This window comes from Poecilia latipinna, unplaced genomic scaffold, assembly GCF_001443285.1.
Source record: "Poecilia latipinna isolate Pla-1442-1.1 unplaced genomic scaffold, P_latipinna-1.0 Scaffold106, whole genome shotgun sequence".
Classification (NCBI taxonomy): domain Eukaryota; kingdom Metazoa; phylum Chordata; class Actinopteri; order Cyprinodontiformes; family Poeciliidae; genus Poecilia; species Poecilia latipinna.
The window spans coordinates 455,780-476,446 of record NW_015112722.1 but is presented as its reverse complement, the minus strand read 5'-3'; the positions used below and the strand labels follow the sequence as shown (position 1 = coordinate 476,446).

Here is a 20,667-nt window from a genome sequence, read left to right as displayed (position 1 = left end):
CCACCTTTCTCTTTCTCCACGTTAGAAAAAAACCCAACCGAAAAAAAGGTATGAAAAAGTATTTAAAAAAAAAAAAAAAAAAAAAAAAAAAAAACAATCAGAAAAAGTTCTCAAATTGTTTTAATTTGAGAACTGAATGGGAGAGACGCGTTGCAAATTGGGAACTGTTGACCCCCCACCCCCAACCCATCCCACTTCTGCTGTTATTAAAACTCATCCATCAGCCCGACTAATCCAATCAACGGTGCCTTAGATGACTGTCACATTGGTGAACCTATTTCCACACTACTAATCAGCTGCCTTGGTTTTCTAGTTGCTGAAAATGTTTGCCGTTTGCTCGCTGATTGCATGTAATTTAAACTCAACGCAGTGGGATTCATTTGTGAATTAGTAGTAATCTGGTTCTATAAAAAGGCCCAGCTTTAATTCTCACTCCAACACTCTTCACTCTGCAGCCTCAGGCAGCGAAGCTGTTTGTACGCAAGAAGCCGCTACACAAATAACCCTAAGTGTTACGGGACTTGTCACCTGTTATGTTACGGTGCACTTTGACTGCCTGCCGGGGTGAGTTGTGGGAAGCATGTGTAATTTACACAGAAAACACACAGTGATATATGCAGCTTGTGGGTTAATAAAGTAGCGGGACTCATTGAAACTTTCCAGTAGAGCTAAGGCGAGCGGGCGCGTCCCTTTGCAGCACTTAATCATGCCATCACTCATACACACAAAATGCATGGATGCACAGGTGTGTGAGAAAGAGACAAAAAGATATGGAAACTGTCACAGGGTGAGGGAAGAGGGCATCAGAGAGATTGGTGGGCGGTGTGGAGGGAAGGAGTATGAGATGAAGATGAAAGCAGCAACTAGGGATCAGCAGTGACAAACGATCAGGATATTTCTGTCCTTACGCATTGATGAATGGGGCCCTCGGCTGCAGGTGAACCTTATGTAGAATTCAACGGGAAGGGAAGTAATTGACCCATCTCCTTCCTGTGTAAAGCGCTCTGCCTGCTCAAATCCTTAATTTGATTTTAGAAACAAAGAGCCCAATTAACAAGAACACCTGATGTTAACTTGTGCAGAGAAAGGCTCCAAGTGGAGACATAAGCAGGTCTGAAACTGTAATATAAAATGGGAAAAATGAAGGCTGTGCCAATGTACTTTGTACATTCATACCAGCCCGGAATCTGACACAACTTTCTGCATTTTAATTGGTTGTGGGGCAACAGAAGGAGGGGTCAGCGACAGCGCCACTCTGATAGAGATGGAAAGTGCACTCACCGATGAACGCCGCTGTTGCACATAACGACGTGGGTGGCTCCCAGACGCGAGCAGAGCTCTGACGCGACGGTGAGCAGCCCTACTCCAGAAGCCCCGCAGGCTGTGAACTGGCAGGCGGCGGTGCGGCGGCAGCTTATAAAGCTCTCCATCAGACGGTAGAGCTCCTCCAGAGCGTTCAGGGGTCGCATTAACTGGGCAGAAACAGGAGCACAGAGGATGAGACGTAAGCAAAAAATAACACAAACCTCTGACATACCAGGCAGGTTTTAAGGGAAAATTGTCAAATTATCAAATCTTCTCAGGTCATAGAGCAATGAGTACATGCAAACCTCGGGGTTTGAGTGTATGTTTGTATATACAAATTATATCAATAATGCAAAATTGAGTTATGTCTTACCTTATCTATGAGGGCAGCTTTGGGTGCAGTGCTGGGCGGTATGTTGGACTGATCAAGGAAAAACGCCCTGAGTGAGAGAGAGCGAGTGAGTGTATTTTTAATTACAATTAATACAATCCTTTATGTGGAGCAGTGAGACACAAAATATGACAGAATACTGAAAATTTGTTTAAAAATCAAATTCCAAGCATATATGTATATTATATATATATATATATATATATATATATATATATATATATATATATATATTGTTTACTATCTTCAGTCAGTGTTTCTCTGCATCATTAGCTCATCAGGATAACAGGCCTCCTCACTGGAAAAAAGTAGGCCAGCTGCTTTTTATGGAGGACCAGCGTCTGACTATCAATCAGAGTAACTTGGGCACGGCAAAGCAGAAACACAGACTAAGCATCTCTTGTCCTGGGAGTCGATCCAAGTGCCATTGCTTCACTCATTCATGGAGCACAGAACACATTGTGCTGTTTCCCTCTTCGTCCACTGGAGGCAGCACTGTACCAGTGGCTGCATACAGATGCTGTGCAGTCTGCCGCAATGAGTCCATCTGAGGTTGATTGCTACTCGTGCAAACTCAGCAGTCTGCATCTGCATCGGATCTCAGCATTCAGACACTGTGCTAAGTATAGGTCTATTACACCACATTAAAGCCTTTGTAATAAAATCATCAATCTACTCCATTAGTCCTTGTGGTAAAGGATAAGACGCAGCCTCTGTAACACAGTTGTGCAATCACATATATAAAAAGGGAGGGTGGGGGGGCATAGAGTTTTTAAAGGCGAGACTGGAACAGAAACTGAGAAACAGAAACTGTTTACAAGATTAAATGAAGCAGATCTCATTCATCTGCATTGATTCTGCTGTAAAGTGATTCAAAGAGCATTGAGGCATTCAATCTGAAGCTGCCTTTCAAAAGACAGTTCAGGATTTTCTTACAGCGATGACCCATGTGATTTGAAATTGTACTCAATTCAGATAAACATAAAATACTTCTTCAAAAAGCTTTTAAAGTTGGAAATATACTTTTAGCCAGCAGGCGACAAAATGAGAATACGGCACAATAAGGAGTCTACAAAATCATTTGTTTGACTAATGAGGCATGATCCCCAGAAGTGAGCTAATTTATCTTAGCATCTCTGCATATCTGCTCCTGAGCTGCTGATGAATAATGTTACGCATTCACTTATGGCAGCTTTCCAGGTATTTAAACCTTAACTGCCAAATTATGCATTAACTTTGTAGCGTGCTGCAGAAACCGACAACTAGCAGAGCTTGGTTTTTGCTTCCGCTAAGATCTCTTGTAATTGGTTCAAGATGGGCTTATCACTCAAAAGACACATTAGAGTGGAGGTTACAAAGTGTCAAGGTGTAGAATATACAGCCGCAATATGAACAGACACTTTAAATAGAACTAAGAGGCAAAACAAGGTTTTGATTTGTTGTTGTGTTGTCTAAAAACCAGTGCAGCTACAATCTAAACCAACTCTCTTATCTGTCTTAAACACGTTCTTAAAATGTACTGGCGTTTAGTCCGTTCTGGACTTTTGAAATCTTCAACCTTCTGCAATTTTTATGCAGATGTAATGGCCTTTTTGTTTTACAGAAATATGATAGGAAATGGGCAGACAGAGAAGGAAAAGATCCCATTTGTTGAGAATCAAACCTTGCACGCAGACAGAGAATACTTGCTTATGTTAGACAATGCTTTGTCGCAAACCTATGCATTAAATCCAAAGGGTACAAATGCTTTATTTTGTTTTTTTTTTTATTTTTAGTCATGCAGGTTTTGGCACTCTAGGCAAACCCACTTAGTAGGAGGGAGAGAAAAAAAACCATGTCTTTTTGGTTTCAAAAGGTTACTGTTCCTCTGACTTTAACTGGTAAGGAGCAGGAAAGAAGTTGTGAGTTTCACGCTCAACTCTGCAGGAGATGCAGACATCAGCAACACAGGTCGAAGAATCTGTCGACACTTTAAGTTATGCACTTCACAAATCTGGCTTTGATTACAGGAGCATAAAGAAAAACAGCATCCATGAAATAAAGCCATATGAAGTCCTGTTCGCAGTTTGCCACAAACCATGTAAGGAACACAGCAAACACGGGGAAGCCACTGTGCGACAAAAACACATGTGGTCGATGCTGTTATGTGAGCAACTCCTTTTTGCTATTTTTGGTTTTAGTGGAAATCAAGACAGTCATAGGTAAAGTCTGCCTGTAGCTCATCCAGCAATATAACTGCAACATCCCTGACCACACACTTAAGCAGAGCCAAAGGGTTTCCATGAGGCTCTAATGGAGACTTTGGCTGCAAGCCAAAGATGACCTGCTCTGCATGTAGCTGGTTTGTTTTATTGGGGAAATGAGAACTCAATTCACTTTGTTTCTTCTTGCTTCGTGACAATAGGCCACTGGAGGCCCTTCGAAGCACAGGGGCAAACGCAGTCAGCTGCCGTGCAGAAAGAAGAAAAGAGGCAGACGTGTTCAAAGGAGTAGCGCGGGAATGGATGTATTCCCAAGCACAATGTTGACTCAAGAAATGAAGGAAAAAAAAGAATTAATGATCCCTAAAGATCCATTGAGGTATAAAAACAGTTTAAAATTTGCATATTTTTGAGTGGTTTCACTTTCACTCGAACACCGGGAAAGGGCTAAATTATCTATAATTTATTATATTTCTGTAAATGTATGAACCTACAGAGGTGTAAAAAAAAAAAAAAAAAAAAGTCCATGTAAATCACTCACAAGGCCATGATGAATGACACTCACTGTTATTAAATTCCCCCACACAAATCCCCTGGCGTGTATGGGAAAGCAACCTAGGAGCTAATGAGGGCTTCCAGGAGCCTTAAGACGCCCCACAGTGATGCTGCTGCACTGACACCAGGAGGAGGAAAAGCTGCAAACTCATTAATGCAGGCGTGTGCATAACCATGTGTAGGTCAACTTTAGCTCAGAAAAAAAAGAAAAAAAAATCTAGAATATACTGGTTTATGCTACAGCATTGTGAAAGTATATAAAATGAGGCAGATATGCATCTAATACTTTGCATCATTTGGCAATTCCAAATCTGAGCAAACAAAAATGACGTACGGAGTTCATCAAGGCTCCAATCACGACGTCTCTTACCATACGTATGCCGAAGATACACAACTTTATATTTCTGTCACCACATCTGACCGCAGTCAGTCCATTACAATTGCAAAATTAGTGTCTATAATATCACAGGGACAAACTTGGTGGAGAAAGGACAGAAATCATTGTTTTTATGGCTTAACAATGCTAAGTTGTAAATAAGCATTGAACAAGACTCCGTAAGGCAAAAACCACTGTAAAGAAACCCAGGTGTTGTCATGAATCTCATCAAATTACTCTCTTACATCTTAAAACAACTGCCAAAGAGAGCAGGTTTACTATCAAATCAGCACACACAGAACAACAGATTCATGATTTTAATTCCAGCAAGTAAATTACTGTGCCGGTGTCCATTAAAACAATCAGGCAGCTGTAGTCCATCCAAAATGATACTCCCAGAATCCTGATTAACACCAGAAGAGAAATCACTGTCATGGCCACAAAGATTGATTTGCAAACATTGCGATTGGTTTTTAAGGGACTGAATGGCCTAAATATATGTTGGTATTTCTTGACAGATGAGAACTATCTGGATCTCTCAGGTATTCGGAAACCTATTTAATCTGTTTTGCCAGGGAGAGGAACTTAACAGCAGGCAGCATCTAGATTTTTACTCCTTGATTTGGAAAAATGTTGTTTAAGTTAAGACTGAAATGCCCTTCACAAAACGGACTGAAAACATTACTGTTTACTGCAGCTTTCCTGTAAAGGTCAAACATGATTTTAAGATGTCTCAGCTCTTTATTTGCTTCCACATGTGCATTTAGACATATTTTACATTTAAATCTGAGGCAGAATTGTATCTCTATTATTTTTTTTTTTTAAATCTACGTCTTGTTTTTAATGACATTTTCTTTATGTCATTTGCTTTATATTCGTGTAAAACGCTTCAGATTACCTTGCTTGTCCGTCTCAGAGGGGTTTTCTAATCAGACGAATCTAGGCCTTTCATTAGAGCACAAAGCATAACAAAGTACAGAGCTTTAATCATTATAACCAAGCAGCGGTAGATTTAAAACGAAGTGATAAATGGAGGCAGCTCAGCCCTCCAGGCTTTATAAACAGAGGTTCAGTGCAGACTAGCTGAAGCAGAACAAAGCCTCACCACCTTCCTGTGAATGTAAGTAAACTGGGACACTCTTTGCCAGCCAAAGACTCCCGCCTTTTCAACGGGGAGGAAAACTGCTTATAACAGCTCCGTTTTGTTTTGTCCAAGACAAGACATTTAGTAAGACGCATTTCATCAGTTCCAATAAATATTAAATAAACCATCTGGTGTGTGCTTGTTTAAACACATATTTTTTTTTTTTTTTACAATGTTTTAAAAGAGAACAAAACTAAGGTTGCAGTTGAAGTTCAGCAAACCTGATTTTTTTTTTTTTATTCCTGGGAATAATAAAATGTTTCAAACTTAACAGCAGACATCAGTTTTTTTTTTTGTTTTTTTTTAATGCAGTGTTGCTCCAGGGAAGAGAAAAAAAAAAAACACCACTAGTTTTGCTCATTTGCAGTAACGGTTCAGGATGAACGCAGCTATACGGCAGAACTACAAATTTTAAGTTCGGCTCTGCAACATCTCAAGGAGATTTTTGAGTTGGGTGCCCAGATCCGTTGGTTTATTCATTTATTTTTTTTTACAAAGTAGTGTCTAAATGGGTATGTTGTAGGGACTTAGATGGAAATAGAAATATTATGTTTCCTCAGCTGCTACTAGTCGTACATTTTTAAAAGGACCGAGTCAAAAGTCCTCTATGACAATGTGTTCATTACTTATCTGAAATACCTGATGGCAGTCAACACCGCCAAGGATGGCACAAACAGTTATTAGGTTTAGAGGAAAATTATATTCCCACATAGAGCCAGGCTGATTCGGACAGGTTATTCCCTTAAGAAACAAGTTCAAGATTTAAAAACAAAAAACAAAAAGAAAACATGTGAAATAAACCTCCAAAAAAACACTGAAGGAATTCGTAAGAGGGAAATGTACCTTTGCATTTCACTAACAGGAATATCAACAGAAACAAGTCTAACCTGCAATTAGAATCCAAGTACTTGCTTAATTGTAAAGTACAACACAGCAGTGCATGGGAAGACTTGGTACAAATGACTTGCGGGCTGTGTTGTGCTGTGGGAAAGAGAACACAGCATAAAATTAAACAGCCTGTAGTAATAATAATATATATTACCACCTGGACAGAGCTCCAAGTTTATTGCTCATCTTTCAGCCACCATCCCATCATTACACACATTTATCTGGCTGTGTTGTATTTTATTATCCAATATATTTCAGGGTTTTTTTATTTTTTTATTTAATACATATTGGGGGAGGGGGAAGGAAAGGGGCTTCAAACTAGCCAAGACATCCACTGAAAAATATTTTATCCCGATAATCAACAGTGTATTGAGTGGTGGCTGCAGGGCCGGCTTTAAGTTTTCTGTAGAGAGGCACTATGTGTCAGGCAACACTTGCTTGCTTACCGCCATTATTACACTGCATTTGCAGTTCACCGATACACAATACGCAGTGATCTTCATCTTCTTTCCTGTCCTAAAATCGATGTAAGGGAGCATGTAAGGTGAATACCCTCCTGAAAAGTCCCGTCAACAAAAGCAAAGTGTGATGAAATAACAAGCCTGCAGACGTTCACCTCCTCTCCCTCTGACTAAAGCATTCAAAGACAGTCCAGTTCTTCCATTTTGGCTGCAAACCCTCCATGATCCATATTCCAAAAGATAGAACATGCATACAGCTATGCTTTAGTGTTTTAGATTTCCCATACCACTCTGAAGGGAAGTTGAGAAAATGCTGCACTCCAGATAACAGATTCCAGTCCAAGTAGATTTTAGAAAAACGCTGCTTTATATTAGTAGCTCCGTCTTATTTACGCCGTGTAAATAAAACTTCAACTCTGCTTCTAAATAACTGTCCCTCAAGGGTCTGAAATGCACATGTGGATCTGAGGCATGACGACATTTGGTACGGCAGCATGAAAACCTTAAACATTGCCCTGCCGTTCATTCAGTTCAGCGATGCATCCGTCTGTCAGACGCCTTCTGGCGCTGGCCCAGAGTGTCGGTTTAGCCCAACACTGCAGCGGCTCGGCTCAAACGATAACGAGGTGCCTGAGGTCGGAGAGTGAAGTGAGATCACGGCCTGGTCTGCGGTCAGCTGTAAGACGAATGGTGGCTGGCAAAAAAAAAAAAAAAAACTACTGGGGATGGTACATACAAAGAAACCACTAATTGCTGGGAACCAAGAGAGCATATTGATTTTACCACATTTAAACAAATATACTGTCGGGGTGGGAGCACAACATCTTGCCTGCTGGTTTTCCATGAACTCCTTGTGGCATCACTTATGTCACCAGAACAACAGATGCAAAACTAAAAATATAGTTTAGACATTAGCAAGTGCAAATCTGCATGTTAAATGTAATAATAATAAAAAAAAACCTGAATACTGGAAATAATCCCCCCAAATATAAATGTCTAGGAAAGGTATTGACTCAACTTAAACTTTTTCACCAAATTTAATATTTAATGTTTCATGATAGTCCAACATTACACAATTTGCATAACTGTGAAGTGTAACATTATACAAGGGTTTCCTTTTTTTTAAAAAAAGAAGAAAAAAAAAACATACTGCCAGAGTTAAAGTGAAATAGTCTACAAATCATGAATTCAATCTCTGAAGCTGCCATTGCAGCAAAGAGTTTTACAAAAATTGCATGTATATGCTCCTCCTCAAACTTTAGAAATATACAGTCATGTTCAATAAATTAGGATATGAATTCCCATGCTGTTGTCTGATTAAAACTAAAAGTAGTAACTTTTAAGAAGACATCAAACATACATTTCCTTAAGCCCACAGTTTTGTGTTGAGTAAATGTTGAGAAGTTATGTTTCATCATAATTAACAAGCCCTGAAAACATTAGTCTGTGTGTAATTAGTCTATGTAATGTCTTTGACTAAGTGTGTATCGAGTTACTGAAATAAATAAACTTTTTGATACTATTCCAATTTACTAAATGGACCTTTGGACTCCTTTGGTCTACAACCACACCAGGAAACCCTTACACATTTCTTTGCTTCAAAAAAGGAGGGTGTGCTTATAGAACGGATGAAGATTTTAAATGAAAATGCACCCAAACACCGTGTAAACAGTTCACGATGTGTAGACTAAATTTGACAGATTTAGAACTACCTGACATAATTTTGACAAATAATATATTAGTCCAAGAAATGTGTTTGTGTTTTGATCAATGTTTTACTGTTTTGTAAGTGAGTTAGAAATGTATCGTTTCTCACACAGTATCTATTACCTACAAACTCTGTCACAGAGGAGCTGCTGCTGAATAAGTGAGAAGTTCAGTTTGGAAATTTGATTCATGTTGAACAAATGGCCAATTTACTTAAAAAAAAAAGTACTAATAATTTGTCTCTGGTGACACCAAGAAAACGGTGCACAGGGTGTCCTTCACTTTCACTATCTAATAACCTTTTAGATAAAAAGTATGTTTCCATCCTACATTACAAATAATATCTTACCATATTTAACACTTTTCTCCCAAGTTTTGGATCTCAAGCAAAAGTGCAAATTACATTTTCACACATTTTGACATCTTAATACTTGCAATATCACAAGCAAAAAAACAAACAAAAAAAAAAAAAAAAGCTTGCTGAATCAATTGGCACTGACTTTATTTTTGCATGGTCCTTTTTGTGGACCTTATGATTTTTAACTCCAACTTTAGACCACTTGTAAACCAGACAGTTTTTGTATTTGTCTAAACCAAATGATGAATCGATGTTTCATTGAGATTTAGCGTTGGCGCTGAAATCAAGTGTGTAAATCCTCCTACTGTAAAACATTGGCAAAGAGTGGAATCTGAAAGAGCTCAGAGTAAACTAACAATTCAAACTGTGAGCTTCGACACAGCTTGACTGCCTCCTTACCTAGCAGCCTTTAGGCTCCCCCACAACACTTGCCTGTGTCTTCTTAGACACATTCACTGTGTGTTACTGCTGGGGCCTTGGCTGTCAACTCAATTACATTTTTTTTTGTCAGTGCAGGTAAAATTATACAGAAAGCAGCAGTACAAAAAATAATAAATAGTTTAACATGAGCTGAGAAATCGGCTGCTTCCAGAACAGGTCAACTTTCAGCTTGACTGGCCATGAGCAGTGTCCGGTCAGTAGGGAACTCAAAAATCCAACTGTATAAATTGTGAATGCACCATACGAAGCATTACCAAGCTGTACTAACTGCAACAATCTTCAGCGTGAAAGTTGTCACCACAGAAAGGAGGCTCAATTTTAGCAATGAAGTCAGAGGAAACACTAAAGGTACAACAAGCAATTTCACAAGAAAAATAATTTTCAGGGTGTGCTGGTTGTTCCTTCAAGTTGCTCCCACAGAGATCTCGACTTTCACCATTTCGTATTTTTGTCACTTTGGGGTATACAAGTGAGCGTTCTGTCACAGAACACAGATTCATACCAGCGTTAGGGACGCTTTATGTCAAGAAAATGCAAACATTCTCTGACCAAATGAGTCAACTAGAACCAAGAAAAGACGAGAATTGTTTAAAAAGACAAAACTGCTGTTAAGAACAATCAATAAAATACTCAGTGTCCTCGCTTTATTTGCTTTCCAAAACTGTGCTCTGGGAAACGCGGCTCTCACTTCTAACCATTACAAATAAATTAAAAAACTCTATGAATAAATCAATCCTTGAAAATTAATATTTAGCTATGCTGAGATGGCACTGATGAAGCACGCAACTGCCAGGACTATAAATCTTTTAAAGCCCCCAAAAACCGACTGCGCCGAATATGACAAAGCTCAATTAGAAGGGAGACTGTGCTTATAATTTTAATCATCCACACAAGCTGCAGCAAATGTTAAACCCAAGACCAGCGGTCATCCTTTTAGGTGCTCATTAAGGGAAACAGGCTTAAGAGGAAAGTCACATTTAATACAAGTTAGATAGCTCTCTAACATTTGTCTCTCTGCCTCGGAGTGCAATGTCCCCCCCTCACACAGCCCAGGAAGTTAAACAAATTAAAGTTCTTCTTCACATGTCTTTCTACTTCATCACATTTTCCACACCTGGCCAATCACGGGGAGTCTCCAGTGTGTCGAAAAGCAATGGGGTGTAAAGTGACTGAGTGCAGCAGCTGCACAGAGGCACTGCAGCAAACCCGGCGCCATGCTGTGCGTTCTCATCCAGCCACTGCCGCCCCTGCTGCGTGTGTGCTCACGGCCAATCGCAAAACATTCCCAACCGTGCTCCCCCCTCAGCCAATCACCTTCAGGCGCTGCTGCTGCTGAGCACTGACACTCAAACTCATCGGAAAGGAAGGACATCTTGATTTATATCACATCTAAGAAACTCTGCTGCACTACGTAACATGAGTGAAGCGGTGCTAATATGTGTGTGTGTGTGTGTGTGTGCGTTATACTGTACCCGAGTCTTTTGTTGTACTGTTTGACTTTCTCCAACGAGGAAGCGTTAATTTGGGCCTGATATTCCTCCACCGACACGTTGTCTCTGTAGTAATAACCCTCCATGCTCTCCAGAGCTAGACAGGAGGAGACGCACAATCAGTGTTCATGATTTTCTGCAAAGAAGCCTTTTCTCCTTTTTCCTAAAACCGACTCCTTTTACCTTGCGTAAAGAGTACTGGGTAGATTTTGACACCTCCTCCGTTTTTTAGCCTGTAAGGCAAATGTGCGAAGTAGTAACTCTCCAGGTAGAAGCAGACCCTCAGGGCCTGGCGAGTGCCCTCCACCTGGTAGGAGATGGGCATATCTGCCGGAAGACAAAAAACAGAGGCATGGTACGGATTAACAGAGGCAGCTGTTGTCAAAAGCTGTTGACTAAATGTATCTTTTATTGTAGTAGCATCATCTCAAATCAAAATTATTGTTCAAAGTGCAAGCAAAATATCAGAGTTATGAGATCATGCTGCTGTGATTGAGGATTAAGTTACAGTTTCTTCTTAAGCAGAAGCAGCAATAATTGAGGAGGGCCCTGTAACTTGAGGTCAAACCCAAAAGACTGCATACTTGCTACCATTGGTTCTCCTTCAAATTGTTGGAAGTGGAAGGTGACCTTCTCCAGATCAATCAGGGCCACCTGAGTGTCCTCCAGCATGGCCTGCTCATCAGTCTGAGGAGGAAGAAACGGCAAACACGAGTTTATTATTTTTACGGTAGACTCTCATCAAACCTCACCAACTGACCTGCGCAACAGGACTTTCCTCAAAAACGTCTTTCATCAAATCGCATTGTAAGACATTTAATATAGGCTCATATATAAACGTAGGCAATGTAATAAAGTGAAAGCTGGAAAAAGAAACTACTTAAGTGAAGTATCGTTGTGACAGACAGAACATCAGTGGTACACAACGTCCATTGAGCATTTTATTCATTGAATTCAACACATCAGTCCTGACCCTGACACCAGACCCACCCTGACATTTGCCACACAATCAAATCAATACATAAGTCAATGATTACTGAATACACATCGTCAGAAGACATTTGTTCCATCTGACAAAACATTGTTTCAGTTCTTTTAGTTTGATTTATTACAAAATATTAAACTTTTAAAAACTACACTATTACACAAAAGAAGGTAGACGCCAGTGAAAGCAACGTTCACTGGCGTCTTGGTAAACTGCAGCTTACCTCCTGAGGACTGATGCATCTCTCAGGTTCTGTGTCAGCTCTGCGCTCTTTTTATGACGTTTTGATAAGTTTTCTCAGCCATAGGTGGTCTTAAAGACGTCTCTTTTTTTTTTTTTTACCTCTAGTTGTCTGTGTTTTACTATTTTTAAGCACAATATGGCTTTGTGATCAAGTAAGCACTGGACTATGTAAACTTTTGGAAATTTCAAGAATGTCTTGATTGAAGGCAACTATAAAGACTTTGGTACAGCTTAATGGAGGAAATATAGCTGTTTACACATATGTCTGTCTGTCTCCATCTTTGCTTTAGCTTGTTTGAATTTGTTTACATGACCCAACGAGTGGGAGGATGTGTTTCCTCCTCAGCGTCTCCTCATCAGGCAAAAGGAAGCAGACATCTTCTTACGGCTACAGCAGCAGGCGCTTATATATATTTCTGATTATAAGTCTCTGTTAGCCTTCCCTTCTCCCTTCTGTTGTTCTTCCTGTCCCTGTCGACCCCGTCCAGAGAGCTGAATTGGCCAGCAGTGGAGGAGGATTAGGGGTTGTTATCTACAGGCACATTTCCCCATATGAAGACAGAAGCGTAACCACCGACCTGCCAACTGATGCTTTGTTTTGGTGTACGTGCTTGGTTTAAACTGGATGTTACCGTCTTTGATCACTTTATATCGATGTATATTTGCTGTATTCAGACATTTTTTTTTTTTTTTTTTACTTTCGAGAATTTCAAATCTACATCCACTCAAAGTGACAGGTGAGGACAGTGACATCTTGCCCTTTTAGATTTCCCCCGGTCAACACCACGAGCACACAAGGCTGAACTATATCCTCAACATGCAATAAAGTTCTACAGAGTCCATATTATGGCCTTATTGTTTGATTCAAGGCTGCTGGCCTTGAATCTCTCAACATGACCGAAGTCTAAGAAATCCTTCGGAAAGCAGTAAGGCTTACTAAGATTGACAGCAGGAACTGATGTGGATGCATCGTAAAATCCCTTCAATTCCCTTTCCTCGTGGTTGTGTCTGTAGCTTGCGGTGTTATGGCTAATGAGGAATACCGTTTAAAATTTCAAACATAAAATGAAATTCTAGTCTTATTTGGTTGATCATTGTTATTCAGAAAGCAAAACAGAAATCCTGGCTGAAATTTAATAAATAACCAGGAAACGCCACATAACCTTGTCGTCTGAGATTTTGCACGCAATCTAGTTCCAGGAGGACATGGATAATTAACCAAGAGGATATGCACAAACTGGTACATGACAGATCTAATGTAAGTAAAGGATTAGGAGAGGTGCAATGTTTTCAATTAACGCAAGTTCCCGTATTGCCTACAATCCATCTCCTGAACTGTTCCTGGCTGCTTACCAGATTGGGAGACAGGAGGGACTGGAAGTGAAACAGCAGGCCAGCGCTGGCGATCTGCTCCAGCCACCGTCGACTCGCCTCCTGGGCCTCCTGGAGTTCCTGAGGATCTGGAAAGTCCTGGTCCAGTTCTACTCCTACATTATGGAACTAGTAAACAAACATCAAACAATATTATAAGAAGCAAATGCTTTTTATAATACAGGATGTACTTTCAGTGTGACCCACCTGGTTCAGTACAGCCAACAGGTGCTCTGAGAATGCGCACACCACTGCAACTAAAGACTGACAAAACACCATATCTCGTCGCAACTGGATCTCAGAGTCTTGAGAGGGGCGGGGGGGGGGAAACAACACAAGGAAGTAAATCGTGAAAAGGAAATGGAGAAAATGCCTCAGCTGTAGTGAGGGAGGAGGTCAACAAAAAAACAAAACCAACAGATTTAAAACGGAAGTACTGCGTGACTGGGCCAACGACTGACTGAGATGAGGACGCTGAAACCGCATCCTGAACAGCCTGAGGTCAACAAATATTCTTATTCTACTGGAAATTCTTTCTGGAGAAAACTGAAAACAATTGCTTTGTTTATTCATGTGGGAAATAATCAGCTGCCTTATTTTCCGAGCGATAAAAAGTTAATACTAAACAAAACAAATTGCCCAGTAGTCCCTGAGATATTATGTAATTATGTCGCGCGGAAGATGAAATCTTTCAAACGCGATTTGCCAAGGAGCTCGATTGCAGTTTGTCAAAGTTTTCATGGAAGGAAGCACAGGAGTTTTATTAGCAAGTTTATTCAGTACTAAACGTCTTAATGTCTGCTGTCCCCTTAATGAGAGCTAAGTAGAATCTAAGGTTTAAATCTCACCAGTATTGGAAGTTGTTTATTGCAGCACTTACACAATGCAACACTGGGATCAATAGGAAACCAGAAGCAAACATATTAATTGTGATGCACCGAATGAGCGAATATCAATGATAAGATAAAACAACATTTAATTAAAATAAACAAAACGATTAATTTGGTGTTCTGTTATGATAATCTATAAGTAAATGTTAAGTCTAACTGGCTCATAAGAATAATGCAAAACTCTTCTTTTTTTTTTTTTTTTTTTATTAAAAAAAATAGCTGGAAGATATCCTAAAGACGAATTAACTAATTATCACACAGAAAATGAAAACATGGTTCTTCAGACTGGAAAGGTTGGTGATGCCTGTTCTAACCTCTGAGGATAATCTATGACATTCATACTGCAGACAGTTTTATAGCTGGAACCAATTTGAAACAAATAATTTGGAATTAACCTCCATCCATGACAAGTTGAAGCCAAATCGAGCTAAGCTAGCACATGGTTTAAAATGCACATAACACTATGCTCAGTTTTAACAATGACGGCAGAACAAACCTGTATATTGCAGTAGAACCAAGAGCAGTCGTGTCTTCACCTCTGAAAACAAGAAATGGGAGAAAACCAGTGAGTACCTTCAGAGAAATTTAAATGGTTTACATTATTCCTGCTCAACTACTGGTTTATTTTACATATAGAAAACCAGAAGACAGGGAGGAGAAAAAGATAACACTATAAATCCATATTTGTTTGTAGTAATGGCCTTGTGCTACAAAGCAGGAAGCCACACTGACGAAAACACGAGCCTTGTGAGATGCATTAATAATAACTCTGTCTTTCTGTATTTCCTCGGTTGTGACCACCAGCTCACCTTTCCCAGGAGTGTCGAGTGGCAGGCTGTTAGTGCTTGGTACTGTTCCCACTGTGGGCTTGTACCACTTTAGTGTGTGTGTGTGTGTGTGTGTGTTTGTTCAGTCCGTGAATCAACAAAAACAAAACCACACACTCCTCTGGCAATAAAAAAATATCCTTTGCAATTCTCGGCGAGTTTTCAGTTTCAGCTCAGCGGTTCCAATTTATGAGTCCCAGGCTGGTTATAGGTTTACATTTTAAAGTAAGCAGAGCAGTTACTAAGCAAAATAGTCTGGTATTTCAATTAATAAACAGGTGGGAGGGGTGGGGGGGAATAGGCCAATTTGAAAAACATTTTATTTAAAGCCAGATTATTATTATTATTATTATGTTTTTGTCTTTTAAACACAGTGTGTGACTGCGTGGTTTCGGGGCTTAAACGTTGTGGATTTATAATCGGCTTTGTGAATGTGCCACGCATTTTGGAGCATCTCAGGTGAACACTGACCTTCTACATATTTAGAAATGATTTGTGTGAGCCCCTGAACGCTGTTGGGAAGGTTCCATGGGTCCTGCTTGATGTGGAGGCGCAGCTTTTTGGCGCAGTTCACCCGGGGCTCCATCTCCTGCAGGAATTCTGTTGGAAAAAAAACATAAATAATTATACTGACCCAACTCAATGTGGATTTTTTTTTTCCCACCCCAATGTTTATCAGCTCTAAGGGACATTTTAAATAGAAATAACTTCTTAGCCTTACTGAAAAGCCAGGAAAAGCAAGGCAAAATTAAAACAACTTCCTCAGAATAAACAAAGTGTGAAAAACCAATACGATAAAAGCCAGATTATTAAGCAGAGAGTCTCAGGAAGGGATGCTGGACCAGATGTGTTTTTTTTTGACACAGATACTTAGATTTATGTCTCAATTTTCGCATGCGAATGATTTGATCTAAGCCATTACACTTTAGCTCTGGTTGCATGTTTATGGTTGTTCTGTTGGAAAATCTCACAAGGCTTTAGCAGCCTGTACTGGGTTTTCTTCCAGGGTCGTCCTGTATTGAGCTCCATTCACCTTCTTCTCATCAGCCTTAACAATTTATTCATTTCGGACAGATAATAAAATGTAAAAACAGGAAAAAAAAAAAATTGTAAGACAAATAGTCATGTCAATTAACATGCAATTTTACACAATTTGTTCGAAAAGGAGCAGGTAGAAGATAAAATAGACACACGGTCGTTTAAGTCTTCCCCCACAAGTTAGATCCATAAAGTATTGCCACATTCAACGTGTAATTTTATCTTTTTCCGAAGAGAGACTTTGTGGTTCCAGACAAATTTCTTTTAGTAGGAGCAGAAACGGCTCTTGTAAAAGACATAAAACAGATTGTAGAAGTTGCATTAGAGTATTGTACAGGGATAATTTTCTAGCACTCGTAGTATTTTGCTTTTAGTAAAACTTTAGCCTCATCTGGCCAGAGGACATTTTTCCATAAGTCTAAATGTCTCCTACATGTCTGGTGAGCTGCAAACTGAATCCCTAGTAGTTTTGTTTTTATGATGCATTTTTTCTTCCCACACTTCCATAAAGCCAAAATCAGTGGAGTCCATGACAAACAGTTGTCTGGTCGACAGACTCTTCCACCTGAGCAGTGAATTTCTGCAGCTCCTCCAGAGTTACTAAGGACCACTCGGCCCCAGCTTCGATTAGCAATGTATTTGCCAAATCTGTCAATTTAGTTGGACAGCAGTGTCTTAGGTCTGTAGTGGTGTCACGATCCTTTCACTTTCAGATGATGGGGATTTTTAAGGGCGTCAATGAGATTGAATAAAAACAGATTTTAAAGCCATATATCATCTTCTTTCCACTTTTCAATTAAAGATTAAATTGTGTTGGTCTGTCACATGAAACCCAAATAAAAACTATGGAAGTTTACAGCTGTGATGTGACAAAATGTGGACGTCAAAGGAGCATCAACACTTTAAAACTTGGTGACAAGTCGATAAATACGTGTGACCTTTTAGCAGTTTTTGCTTCAGCTGGCAAAACCTTAAAAGAAAATAATCCAAACCTCACTATATAAACAAATAAATTGCTCATTTTCCTCTCAGGGCGGTCACAAAGTTTGTGGCTTTAACATTGTACTTGTGTCCGGTACAAGGAACTTTTTCCAACCACTTTTTAATGACTTGCATGAATGGAAAAACCTTTAAATTTACATAAGAGACCAACAATAAAGTTTACATAAAAAGAAAACAGAAAAGTGAAAAAAATGTGAGTTTGGATGCAGGATTTCTGCACTTCTTAGATAATCATATTTGCTGTATTATCAACCATAGGCATTACTAAAGCTGAGATGGATCAGCAGTGATCAAGCCCTCATGTGCCTCCTGGAGGCAAGCAAACACAAACAGCTCTATGTTGAGCTGGAGATGAGAGGGAAGCTGGTGCACCGTATTGGCCGGGGTGTCTGGAGGCCTGAATTATCCGAAACGTACAAACAAAATAAGTAGGTAATCCGCTGTTTTGCATAAAGTACTCATCGCTATGCATTAAGGGACACGTGAGGACACAAAGACTTAGTTGCAAGTGAGTTTTGCACAGTGGAATAGAGACAAATGCAAGACAAGACAGTTTTTTGTTGCATTTTGGAGAAAAATGACTCACTGGGAAGCAAGTTTGCGCTACACACACGTGCACACACACACAGACACGCACACACACACACACACACACACACACTTTCTTTTGGTGGTTTATCTGAGAAATGGGTCGAGCCATCTGAAGAAAGTTTCAGGGATGATGAAAGAACGCTGTCAGCTAGATTGTATTTGTAGAAGGAAATGATAAGGATAAATTTAGCCCTTTCCTTCCACATTTCCTACACTTCCCTGTAAGAGATATGACCTAACAATAGACACCAAGGTTAAACACCAAGGCTGAAATGGGGTCAGGTGGCAGAATGAGCTACCGAATACAGTGTCTTACATAAGTACTCAAACTAATTGAACTTTTCAGCATTTTGTCACGTTACAACCTCAACGTGCAGTGGACCAATACAAAATATTTAATTATTTTAAAAACTGAACTTGTATTTACAACCCACTTCTCTGTTATCTCTACATAAAACTTATACATAACTTTATGTTGGTCAATTACATAAAATCTCAAACTACATGAAGGCTTCGGATGGTAATGTTTCAAAATCTGGAAAACTCCAAGAGGTCAAAAGAGTTTTGCGATGCAAGCGGCGCCGTCTTCACACTGCAGGCAGAAATGGAAATGAATGGAGAGAAAATGTTTAAAAATGATATGTTTTCTAAATGTTTATAATCCACCTACAACACTTGCTCCCATGTGTCTGCCTAGCATCACAGTACACAACAGGAAGTTCCAGCCGCTGTGTTTCCAGCTCCTGCTCTGTTTTAAGTCAATACTGGCCCTGAGAGCCTTTTATACCATCTTCATCCTCTCAGACCCACATCAGGGGGCAACTCTCCCAAGAACTGCGGACAGCGCAGTTGAAAATGTAGAAATTGACAGAGAAAAAGGTGGTTGCGAGTGCACAATGGAACAAAAGCTCCAAAATCAAAAGGTGATCCAGTAATGACTGAAAAAAGAAAAAAAAAAAAAAGAAAGTACAAGTCTTGCATTTTTCTGATGGTTTTACCTTGCAGCCCTCTTGCAGGCGTGAAGTACTTTGTCTGCTCGAATGCCCGCGCCACCCCCGCTCCTCTCAGCATGCTGGTGATTGAGTCCACCTGAAGAAAGCGCTCGGGTCAAACATAGAACACCTGATACAGTCTCCCACTGCGTCCAGATTGGAACGTTTGCACAGGGGACCAAAAACATGAAAAATAATAAATAAATTTTAAAAAAAGACCCCAGCTGCCCCCGCATAACTAACACCTGCTTCCCCCTCGCCAAACCCAAATGGATTCACAGTTTGAGATGGTGGGGGAGTGGGGGGGAGAAACAAAGCTCTATATTACAACATATTACAGGAAGCAGACAAAAAGAGCAGCACAGCTTTGTTCCTTTTCTTTTTCCAGCAATGATAGAAATATCCTCATGCCCTATTGTTGTAAAGGTCCCATAAAATATCAAGGCTGTTCCATTTGCCCTTCTTGGGGCTACGATAAGGCAGGCATCCTATTGTAGGTTTCAATAAACAGTTGACCTTTGAAAAATGAGAAATGTTCACCATAGAAATCATAGAAATGCTAATTCCTGGAACTGTCTTGTTAATATTTTAATGTCTTAGGTTAAGGGATACTTCTGGACAACAATATCATGCAACCTTGAGCCCTCTAGGTTTGCTAACATAATTTCACATTTAAGATGTTTAACTAACCCACCTGGCTAAACAGATGCTCTAGGAAGCTGTGTAGTTTCTTCTGCTTGTCATGGGACAGCCACACACTAGATGGCATTTCATCTCCTGCAGAAATGCAAATACAATCAGTCATTTGGACCACATCAGTGTCTTTCCTTTACAATAAAGAAAGAAAAATATGTCCTTGTTTCGTTCTTTATTTTATTTTTTTACATTTTCTGAACAAAGTTGTAGAAATGCTGAACCATTACAAGGGAGGACTTTACTCCTATCAAAATTCTGATTAGTCTTCACTTCCTAAACACACTTCATCATGCAAGATACGTAAAAAACAATATTTGTGATGTTTGTGCACCTGAATCCATGTCATCACTGTGAACATAGGAGCTGCAGTGACTGCTGCAGATGCTGCTGAAGGAGGCGATCGAGTTCCTGTTGCTGTTGCAGTCACTGATGAAAAACAAGCACATAATAGTACTGGAACTGTGCAAAAAGGTATGCAATATCAACCTAAGCATAGGCATAGAATAAGTATCATAACTCATCTTGAATACATTTGCATGTTTAGTTTAGCCTAGCTTATCCTAACTACTTAAATTATCTTACCTGAATTTAGCTCAACTAATTTCATCTCATCTTAACTTTGGTCAAAAAAAAGCTCCAGTTATCTTAACCTTATTTTACATCAAATTCACTTACTGAAATTTGTTAAAAAAAAAAAAAAAAAAAAAAAAAATTG

At 39.7% G+C, this 20,667-nt stretch overlaps 1 protein-coding gene across 1 annotated transcript in view; it reads right to left on the bottom strand.

Annotated features, from left to right (window-relative positions):
- Nucleotides 1–20,667, bottom strand: part of prex2 (phosphatidylinositol-3,4,5-trisphosphate-dependent Rac exchange factor 2) — a 107,969-nt gene that overhangs the window by 12,501 nt on the left and 74,801 nt on the right. Inside the window, exons 27-38 of the mRNA XM_015027766.1 lie at nt 20,284–20,378; nt 19,951–20,033; nt 19,263–19,353; nt 16,105–16,233; nt 15,303–15,344; nt 14,124–14,221; nt 13,899–14,045; nt 11,902–12,004; nt 11,501–11,644; nt 11,300–11,414; nt 1,679–1,745; nt 1,282–1,472 (exon numbers count right to left, since the gene is read on the bottom strand). Of these exons, the coding sequence (XP_014883252.1) occupies nt 1,282–1,472; nt 1,679–1,745; nt 11,300–11,414; nt 11,501–11,644; nt 11,902–12,004; nt 13,899–14,045; nt 14,124–14,221; nt 15,303–15,344; nt 16,105–16,233; nt 19,263–19,353; nt 19,951–20,033; nt 20,284–20,378 (1,305 nt within the window). The remainder of the gene's footprint in view (nt 1–1,281; nt 1,473–1,678; nt 1,746–11,299; nt 11,415–11,500; nt 11,645–11,901; nt 12,005–13,898; nt 14,046–14,123; nt 14,222–15,302; nt 15,345–16,104; nt 16,234–19,262; nt 19,354–19,950; nt 20,034–20,283; nt 20,379–20,667) is intronic.